Raw genomic sequence first — 10,776 nt, 5'->3', positions numbered from 1 at the left:
TAGGCTTTTTTTTTTTTTCAAATGAACTGCAAGTCCTCTCATGATCGCCTGTGTGCTCAGATTGAATACAATCGCGATCTTTCCACTATTAAAGTAGACATTATTTATCTTTATTCCTTGACTAAATTTAGTCAAAAGTATTCAAAGATATCAAGTATTTAGAATTAGATTGATGCATGATCGATGACAATGCAAATGGTCTTCTTATTTGGCTGTGTTGTGAAGTGAAACTTACTTTTAGCAAAGGGGGACTTATTTCTTTCTGGATGAGGTATTTGTGTGATTTAACGTTATACATTTAGCTGTATTCTGATCTGTCTTAAAGCATTACAGGTCAAAACAATTCGTTGTTACGTATTGTTTATTTATCAAAATTAACAATAAGGCTCTTAAAGCACTGCTTTGATAAATGTAGTCTTGTCATATTTCAAATACTTCAAGTAAAATGAAGTAATTTTTTTTTTTTTTTACTGACAGTGTACTTGTATTATTTTTTTTGCATTTTAGATTAAGATCAAGTGTAAAATAAAATCTACATGTGATGTACAGCTATTTAAGAAACAGATTTGCCATATTGTAAAGAAAAATAGTGTAAAATATGTAAATAAAAGGCTAAATTTAAATATTTTTACCATATACTTTAATTAAACCTTTCAAAGCTTGAAAATATTGTTTAAAAATGGGCAAAAAGTGTCTCTATGGCCTTAAAGATTATGTGGTAGTTTTGCCAGTGCTATTGAAAAAGATTAATTGTCATGAAAGGAAAAATCGACCATACTTCCTTTGTTAGTGCAAATTCCTATACATGTAGCTTTGAGATTTAAGCAATTAAACCATTTAATCAGGTTTACACTTAAAAAAAAGTGATTTCATAATGACAATCTGATTTTTTTTTTTCAAAAGTAACCAACTAGTACTTTTTAAAAGAGTACTTTGTACTTTTACCTAATATTAGTATTATTTACTACAATTTGTGTTATTTTAGCAGTGTAATAGTATTTTTCCTTGAGTACAAAAAAGATTTCACAAGCATTAAGTGCAGGTTTATTATATTATTAATATATGATAAATTAATATTATTATTATTATTATTATTATTATTATTAATGGTTTTTATGTGTATCTATTCCTATGCAATGTTTTATGGGTTGCTGAGATTACATTTCAGGTCTTCAATACATAGCATGTCAGTCTTGAAAAAAAAATAGGTGCTGGAATTGATTTACATTAGGCTGTCCCTGTATGAACCCTGTCATATGTACATTTAACATTTCAAGATTTGTCTAAAAGTGTATAAATATGACATATAGCCTATATTTATGAGGTCCAAGCAACATTTCCAGCTTTTGATGAATAGGCTATTATGAATACTTTAAATTTAAGTGCAGCAGTTTTCTTTTTACTTTTTAAGAACAGCGCCATTTTTTATGAACCTTTAAAAGCACATTTTAACTAAAACGTTTTTTTTTTTTTTTACCTGCAAGCACAGTTAATGTTCAGACTATTTAAAATGTTTAAAGTGACTGACAATAATACATATTCTTAATAATAGGAATTAATCTGCATCGTTTTTAAACTGTGCACACCTGTAGCTGCTTAATTAGGCCCACAACGCTATTTTTAATACTGGTTAAAAAATAGCGCCGTAAGGTGGTACTTGGAGAGACAATTTTTTTCTAAGGTGGTACTTGGTGAAAAAAGTTTGAGAACCACTGGTCTAGATGTTACGCTTCTTTGGGGCTTCTCCACACCATAACTCTCCCAGATGTTGGAAAGACAGTGAAGGTAGAATCAGAGAACATTACATGTTCATCCAAGATTTTTGCTGCTGGCACAATTGAAACCGACTTTTGACATTGGTACGACTGACCAAAGGTTTGGCTGTAGCAGCCCAGCCATGTATATTGACCCTGTGGAGCTTCCAAAAAACAGTTTTGGTGGAAACAAGGGAGCTGAGATGCACATTTAATTCTGCAGTGAGTTGGGCAGCATTTTTTATTTATTTTGGATACAATCTGGGTTAGCATTCAGGCAACCCAATCAGACAGCTTCCTCTTGCTTCCACAGTTGCTCCTGTTAGATGTGGTTCGTCCTACTTGGTGGTATGCTGTCATCCTGAATACCATGGCCTTTGATACATCACAAATACTTGCTGTCTTGGTCACAGATGTGTCGGCAAGACATGCACAAACAACTTGTCATCTTTTTAACTCTGTGCATTATCATATTTCAAGCAAATCTGTGCTATTACTGTACATATTAAACCTTTACACTCTGCTTTTACTGGTGGAATGTGAAATCAATGAAGATTGGCCACCAGGCTAGTCAAATTAAGCCACGAAAGCTCCAACACTAAATTAAATATGACTAAATATAAATAATAAATGAATTAAATATAAAGCATTATAGTTTTCAAAACAGTTTTTTTTACTTTCTTAGAAATGTCTAACAGCAATGTGTGGTAACACCAATGCTTACTTACTAAGAAAAAAAAACACTGATGATCGTCATCTTACCAAAACGCAGAGTCAGACGTGTTAGCAAGGCTGATAGATGACTGCTAACAGCTTCTCAGATAAAATCAGTTCAACTTCACTCAAACACCGTGGGATATGTTGACACCTGACAACATGTCTGTCTAACATCTGCCACATACCCAGCGAATGAACACGGATCAAAACACCACAGATCTCTATCTCCAGAAAGCGTTGTGTATGTATGGGTGCACGAGGCGGGGGTAACTCCTCAGACCCCGGGCTATCGCAACAACATCAGAGAAACCACTGGAGATCCACTTCTAACGCTTCTCTCTTACAGGAGTGTGGAAATCATCAAAAAGCCCCCTCAGACCTCTCCACCTCAGCCCGTGCAGAGTAACCCCCTCCTGAGTTCAGAGTGGTTTCTGCCTGCAACCGCCTTCATCAGAAGCGCTCCTCTTATCGCTCCTGACCATTTGAAAGCTGCCGCAGGTACGAGCGTCCAGCAGGGTGGAGCGGGAGCACGGCGAGTTAGCGGAGATGTAATGTGTCGGTTGATGAAGGGGTCAGCTGACACAACGGTGACTGAAAAGAGTCTTGTTTGAAGCTGCTGCTTTAGGGTAATGATGAGATTTTGACTTGGGCGTGAAATACATCCAAAGCAGATATGAAAATATGCAACTTTTTGTAGGATTTATTCCACATTTCTATGAGAAAATGATCTCTGGAGTCACTACCGAGACATGACGATAAATGGTATAGGTTTTACATATGTAACCATGGACCATACAATTATATTATGGTAGTAGAGAAAAATATATAGGCTCTTTCTCAATATGCATTCTTCAGTGATCTTGCATCCTTGTGTTCTCGTACAACGCCATCATCAACCGGCAAAGTTAAGTTCCAAAACTCAAGACCACAAGAACAGAGAATGCGTGACAAAATCCTGATGCCTTCTTGATATTGAGGATGTATCGAATGCAGACTTGAGCACAAACTCGCTTGAGAAGTCCCAGAAGTCATTGCGGCTGAATAAAGTAGGTGGAAAGCACAGCATTTTATATAGATTTATCATTTTAGTTCAGAGGTAAACCTTATTTAATCGCAGGAGTTTCCTTAAATGAGATAGGTAGTAGTAAATACATGAACTTTAACCCATTAAGGGTATTTATTTGCTGAAATTTGTATTAAAATCTGTTTTATTTGTATTGTGCAAAGTATATTTGTAAGGATTTTGTGCATGTTATTTATATATTGAAATGGAAAAAAACAATAAATAAATGAATGCTGTAATGTTTCAATAATTTTCTGTTAAAAATTCTGTTAAGGTCACGTGACCGTTAGGAAGAACGCATCATCTTGTTTCTGAGAGGATCTCGCAGTCTCCCATGTTCGTTCTTCTGAGGTAACTTGGCAAAAATGATCTCCACAAGAACATGAGTCTCCATGTTCTTGGAATTGAGAAACAGCCGTATTATGGGTAAAAAAACAATAGAAGTGTAAAGATGGGTAAAAACAATAGAATATTAAGAAAACAAGTTCCATTAAGATATTTTGTAAATTTCCTACTGTAAATATATCAAAACTTAAATTATGATAAGCAATGTGCATTGCTAGAACTTTAGACAATTTTAAACATGATTTTTTTCACTCAAGTGCTACATTGTTAATAAAATATGTACATTTGATATGAGGCAATCATAATCAATGCTAATTACTGTATCTAGTGTTTGGATCACATATCGTTTTTTTAGTCACAGATCAGGCCATTTTTCGCATCAGCCAAAAAGGGGGAGAAGACAAATGTCATTTGCTTTTCATTAATTAAAAAACAGTACAGCAAGAAATTTTTGGTTTTAACAAACAGAATTTAGAAACTGTAACTTTATTAAAAAATAAAATGAAATAACCAGCTCAACAAAAAGAAATAGTAAAATATTCAGTACTGTGAAAAATTCACTGTTACTACTACAGTTGCTAATGACGCTAAATGTAGAAAAGTCGAACATTATAATTTGTACAGCCCATATTTATTTTTTTAGTCTTATTTTTATTATAATTGATTCAGTTATTCACTCATAACAGTTCATATTTTATTGTTAGATGGATCATTTTTGAAGAATTATTCAGTGGCATATTTTTGATGGCTGGTTAAATAGTGTAATTGCTGCCTACAACTTTCATTTTTGAGCGTCGTTAAATACATATGATGGTGATTTTAATCTTTACCATAAACATTAGTAGTTTTATCTAAACTATATCTCCCAGTACTGTGTTATTTGACTGTTTGTAAAAACGGAATCTTTTTCTTGATTTTTGCATTTTACAAACACAGATTTAAATTGCAGTGACTCGAAGGATTAATAAACATATGCAAATCACCATCATTTATAATTTCTTATGTGGGTGTTGAGATCCTGAACACCTTTAATGAAACCCATCATATCCCGAATAACCTGCCACAACTTCTTCCGTCATCATTATATTTTACGGGAAAGAGTAAATGCTTTCATACATGTGATTTGAATGAGGTGATCTCTCTGTGATCGTTAGATTCATTACAAATTTAGGATTAATCTACTAGTAAAAAAAAGTATTGTTAACAAGGCCATGTGTGTTCCAAGCTGTGGGTTGTGATTCGTACAAATCAAAGATCAACCGTAATCCGTTACAACCCTAAATGTAAAGTATTTATTTATTTATATATACATTTTTTTTTGCAAATTATGCGTTTTTCTACAGCATATCCAACAGGATACATATATAATACTAGAAGAATGCCTGGCTATTATTAAAAACTGAACATTCTTTCTGGGGGCGGGTGACAATGTGCAACATTTTCAAAGCTGAACATAATTTATGCAAATATACCATGACATCACCACCACCAATAGAAGTGAAGAACCGTGGACGTCACATTGAAAGGAGTCTACACAACTATATTTAGCTATACTTTGTATGTGCATGTTTAAAACTGATAACTGTTCGCTTTGAGATGACAATTATTAAGTGAGAGGAACTTGAGACCCTGCAGCTCGGTGACGTTATTACCTTGTTGTTCATAAAAGCCTTCAGGCACTGAATGACTTTGTGTTGACTCTTCTTATCCACCTTCTCTTGGCTGAAAAAAATAAAAATAAAACAAAAGAAAGAACGAGTCAGTGAAAGTGAGGGGCGCTCAGTGGGTTACCAGAAGACAAAAACAGAGTCAAAGAGTTTAGTTAACAAACTGTTCAGAGCTATGAAGTAGCATGCTGAGAGAAGAACACACAACTAGTTTAAAACCTAGTAGGAAGCCTTTGCTTTAAGAAATGTGGGTAATGGAAACGTGTTTACTGTTTTTTGAGGAGGAGCTTCTCCAGCGTATCCAACAGGAGACCCAGACCCTCATGGCCAAAACTCTGCACCCAGCTAGAAAGAGAAAACATCATATTAGAGTGGTTCTGGTGTTGTGCAAAGACAAGCAGGACAGATATTAGATGTTGAAACACCACTGGCTCTCGAACTTACAAACGAAATAATTAATATTGCTTAATAAACAACATTGTATTGCATGGCAGAACCGAACCACAGGAGTCAATAAGCTTCATCAGAGCAGAGTCCGTTGAACGACAGTGGATTTCACCTTATTCCACAAATTAAGCTCTCCCCCTGGAGCTCAAAGTGAAAGGCATTGCTAATGGAGCAAAGATGTTTATTTTAATTCCATTCAGACATAATCTTGCGCTCTACATCTCCATTGATTCGGCCTCTATTGTCTGTGGGAATTGCCACGGCGGAAATTTAACTCCCCAATAACGAGAGGGGAAGCGTGTCGAGTGAAGCATTGATTAATAATGAGGGAATTCAATGAGCATAAACAAACCGATTAACCCATTGTGTGTAGGAAGCAGGTTATAGAGTTCATTCAATTACATTTGCAGCATGTGACAGATGTTTCTGTAAACACAAGCTTGTTTGGATGTAACCGTATTGGAATGGCTGAAAGCAGAGATTAAAAAATACTTTGCATGTTTGGAGTGAAGACCTTCAAAATGGTAGATTTGATCAATTTGTCAGCAAGTTTTGAATCATTTAAATTGTTTGTTGTTGTTGTTTTTTTTATCCGTATAATGACTTTCTTTTATATATCAAAGTCAGAGTTATAATAATAGGGCTACACGATATTGGAAAAATCTGACATTGCGATATTTTGTATTTCTGGTATATATATTGCTATATGAATACAGCTTTATTTGGAAAGAATTCTTCATTTCAGATCAATTTGGGTGATTTTGTAGAGGATTGGATCTCGAATAATATATAACAAGCATAATAACTTACAAGCATAGATAAATAAAATATAACAAAGATAAAAGTGAATCATAGTTTTTAAGTCAATCCATCAACACTATATAGTCTTTATTGTATATAATGTAACATTAATTAAAGTTACAAACACTAAAACCAAACCAAAGATTAAAATCAACTCACTGTTAACAACGTTCACTTGTTTCAATCTTTTATGAGTTATTAAAATATCTTCTTTTTGTATTGAACATAAAAAAAGAAACTCATAAACGTTTGAAAATAGTGAGTAAAGAGAATTTTTGTGTGAACTACCATTTTTACTCCATTGTTATTCAGCTCTGCATTGATTATAATTAACTATAATCCCAACTCAACATTTAAACCCCCGCTATTTATTTCTGCGACATATATTGCAATGTGAATATAGCTTTATTTGAAAAGAATTCTTAATTTTAGATCGATCGCCGTGATTTTGTAGGTGATTGGATCTCGAATAATATATAAAAGCATAATAACTAAAATATAACAAAGATAAAAGTGAATCAGTTTTCTGGAGAGTCAAACAATCAACACTATATACTATAGTCTTTATTGTATATAATGTAGTCTTTATTAAACTTCCAAGCACTAAAATTGCTTGTGGCCGAATGTTTTAATCTCTGAAATGTTGAAATGTTCACAAAGTCACAGGCCTTAAAGGGATAGTTCACTAAAACACTTTTAATTTACTCACTATTTACTCAACCTTTACTTTTTTTATTAATTTAAGAGTTATTAAAATATCTACCTTTTAGTGTTCAACATTTAAAAAGAAACTCAAATGTTTGAAAATAGTGAGTGAAGGTAATTTTTGGGTGAACTATACCATTTTTACTCTATTATTTTTCAAATCTGCATTGATTATAGTCAGCTTCAATCCCAACTCAACATTGAAAACCCCGCAATGTATTTCTGCGATATATATATATTGCAATATGAATGCAGCTTTATTTGGAAAGAATTCTTCATTTTAGATCGATCGCCGTGATTTTGTAGGGGATTGGATCTCAAATAATATATAACAAGCATAATAAAATACAAGCTTAAATAAATAAAATATAGCAAAGATAAAAGTGAATCAGTTTTCTGGAGAGTCGAATAATCAACGCTATATAGTCTTTATTGTATATAATGTTATCTTTACTGAAGTTAAAAACACTAAAATTGCTTGTGGCCGAATGTTATGAACTCTGAAATGTTGAAATGTTTACAGTCACAGGCTTTAAAGGGATAGTTCACTCAAAATTTTTAATTTACTAACTATTTATTCAACCTTAACTTGATTAACTTGTGAGTTATTAAATTATCTTCTTTTTGTGTTTAACATAAAAAAAAGAAACTCATAAACGTTTGAAAATAGTAAGTAAAGGGAATTTTTGTGTGGAGTACCATTTTTACTCCGTTACTATTCAACTCTGCATTGATTACAGTCAACTACAATCACAACTCAACATTGAAATCCTGCGATGTGACTATTGCGGATGCACACATTGCGATATCAATGCTGAAACGATATATTGTGCACCCCTGAGTAAGAGTGTTTTCTCTGTAATTTTGTGCAACTTTTACATGAATGTATGACAACAGAACATTATTGCACCCAGATTTCATTTGATCAAGCCTTGAGGTTTTGCTTTCACTTTTGAGAGGAATGCATATAGGATTCCAATGGATAGTTGTCACCCTTACAGAAGTCCTTTAAAAAGAAAAAAGTACTAGAGAATCGCAGAAAACGGGAACAAAAGAAGGTTAAAGTTTGCTAAAATTACTGCATCTTTCAGACTTTATGGTATAATTTTGTTGCAGTGCAGTTTATGAGCAAATATGGTTATAAATCTACCAAACTGAAACTAAAAACCCTCCAGTTACCGATCGATTGGTGCATCCCTACATTTCCACAATCACCTAAAAACAAACATACACAAAAACCCTGCAATTTCAAGTTGAAAAACTTGTATACTCAAGTCTTTAGTAGCCAAACAGAAATGCTGGCAAATTGGTGGTTTAAGCGCACTAAAAATCAGCCATGTAGGAACAAGAGAAAACCTCATCTGCCTTAGTCTGTAATCAAACGCTTTACCATATGGTCACAAATACTCAATCAACTGTTGATCATGTCAGTCAGGGGGGACTCAGTGGAGTAACAGAACTCTGGGAAATTGCCTCAGTGTAAGTGTAGAGGAGCAGTGAGCATCAATAGCCAATTTTCGAAGAGCCAGTGTCAAGAGGTGTAGGTGTGCTTCCAAGGGTAAATTACAGGCGAAATTGACCACAACCCGGAAACTGGAAACTAAGGAGGACTGGAAAACAGAACAGAGGATAGCGAGAAAGAGAGAGATAATGCTGTTTAAAGTAAAACGGAGAGCAATACAGAGCTGGTCCAATGAGACAGAGGAAGTGCTCTCATAACTCAGCTGTGGCAGGACTGATATCGCCACACTCCTCCAGACACTAAGTCTGTCCCAAAATGAGTCCCATAGTGCCAGTTTCATCGTAGAATAGCAAAAGTCAAAGGATAAAATACTATGATACCCTTGTTGTGGACAAAATTATATACTTATTTATTTTATTAGAGCTTCAAAACATATCAAAATAAAATCAATATTGATGTTTGTTGGGACACAACAAAAATAAACCAAGTATAAAAGTGTCTGATACCACTTGGTTATTTACAGAAAACTCTGCGTATGTTGTATTACTTTAATTTAAAGTGTGTGCTGCAAACTTCAGAATACTAAGCTGTTTGTTCAAATAAATTACAAATCGAATTGAAATTGCAATATCCAAGAGCAAAAATAAAAAGCAAAAACACAACAGTGCTTCCCATACATAGACTTTACTTGGGCATGCGCCCGGGTATATAAACAGCTGTCCAAGTATATTTAGTGACACGTTGTTGTTTTTTCACTATTACATCATCCTCTAAACTATATTCTATCTGCCTAATGGAACCAGACATCCGCAATCGATTAAGTAGTGGAAAAAACTTTTTCTTCTAACTGTCAACACTCACACAGACAGTCTCACATGCTCTGTAGACTCACTGAGACCCGCCTTTTGGACTTTTTCGGGTTTCTAAATTTCCTTCAATGTCCAGGATTCAACTTTTGCTTTCTAATGTTCGTTAGTTGTTAGTATGCATTTTGGCATTACCTTTCTTAAACCTACTATCACTTGGCTTTGCAGCTGACATCACACACAAAGTCGCGAAACAAATATTCAATTATTCATTCTTGAATCTAAACAACTTAGTAATGGTTAATCAATGCATTTGCCTTATTTAAATGAGCTACACATTTTAATCTAGTAATTTTTATAATTTTTAGAGATATTGTCAGCAATTCCATTTCTGTCATTTATTTCTCTTTTGCTTTTATTAATTTGATGTCATTAGGCTATATTTAATATATATATAAAATATAAATAATATAAATAAATATAAATAATAGGCTATTAGGCTATTTTATATCTAAAATACTTTAGACAATCAAGTTTGCTTTGAATTTGAAAGTAATAAATAAAACTACTGTAAAAATTTAATTATGTTTTGTTTGTCGCATATAGTTAACTATTTGTGTAATGTGGATAAATGGTTTTTGAATCCGGCTACCACCAGAAGTATATTTTAAACCTATGGGAAGCACTGCACTAGCTTCCAATCCCCCCGCCCACCAATCAATTAATAAAGTAATTACAATATTTTTCATCAGTAGTTTATTCAATAAAATATCACAACAGAAATACAATATTAATATGTTCATTTTAATAGCAACTGTGTTGTTTTGAAACTTTCACCACATAATGAATTTAGCCAGTTGATTCACAGACTCTGTGGCAGACTTAAGTTTACTACAGGCTGCCACATAAACATCTAACGACTCAGTGCGCTTTAATTTTCTTTTTTATTTATAATAGTAAGTTTTTAATTAAGTTTTAGGGAAACAGGACAAATTGTTTTGAAAAGAAC

General features: G+C 33.5%; 1 protein-coding gene and 1 long non-coding RNA gene across 11 annotated transcripts in view; one reads left to right on the top strand and one right to left on the bottom strand.

Annotated features, from left to right (window-relative positions):
• LOC137496713 (uncharacterized) overlaps positions 1-10,776 on the top strand; it is a 473,958-nt gene that overhangs the window by 186,442 nt on the left and 276,740 nt on the right. The gene's annotated exons all lie outside the window — the stretch shown is intronic.
• The window catches only part of diaph3 (diaphanous-related formin 3), a 478,885-nt gene that overhangs the window by 327,266 nt on the left and 140,843 nt on the right, over positions 1-10,776 (bottom strand). For 9 of the 10 annotated variants that reach the window (XR_015501887.1, XM_087272225.1, XM_087272219.1 and 6 more), the window contains 2 exon segments: positions 5,817-5,891; positions 5,532-5,601 (listed from right to left, as the gene is read on the bottom strand). Coding sequence is in view for 9 of the 10 variants with exons in the window: in XM_087272225.1 (XP_087128351.1) it covers positions 5,532-5,601; positions 5,817-5,891 (145 nt within the window). In the remaining variant the exon portion in view is untranslated. 10 annotated transcript variants of the gene reach the window in all.

The sequence above is a fragment of the Danio rerio genome, chromosome 11 (genome assembly GCF_052040795.2).
Source record: "Danio rerio strain M-AB ecotype USA chromosome 11, GRCz13ab, whole genome shotgun sequence".
Lineage (NCBI taxonomy): Eukaryota > Metazoa > Chordata > Actinopteri > Cypriniformes > Danionidae > Danio > Danio rerio.
The sequence above is the reverse complement of the archived record's forward strand: the minus strand, read 5'-3'. Positions and strand labels throughout refer to the sequence as shown.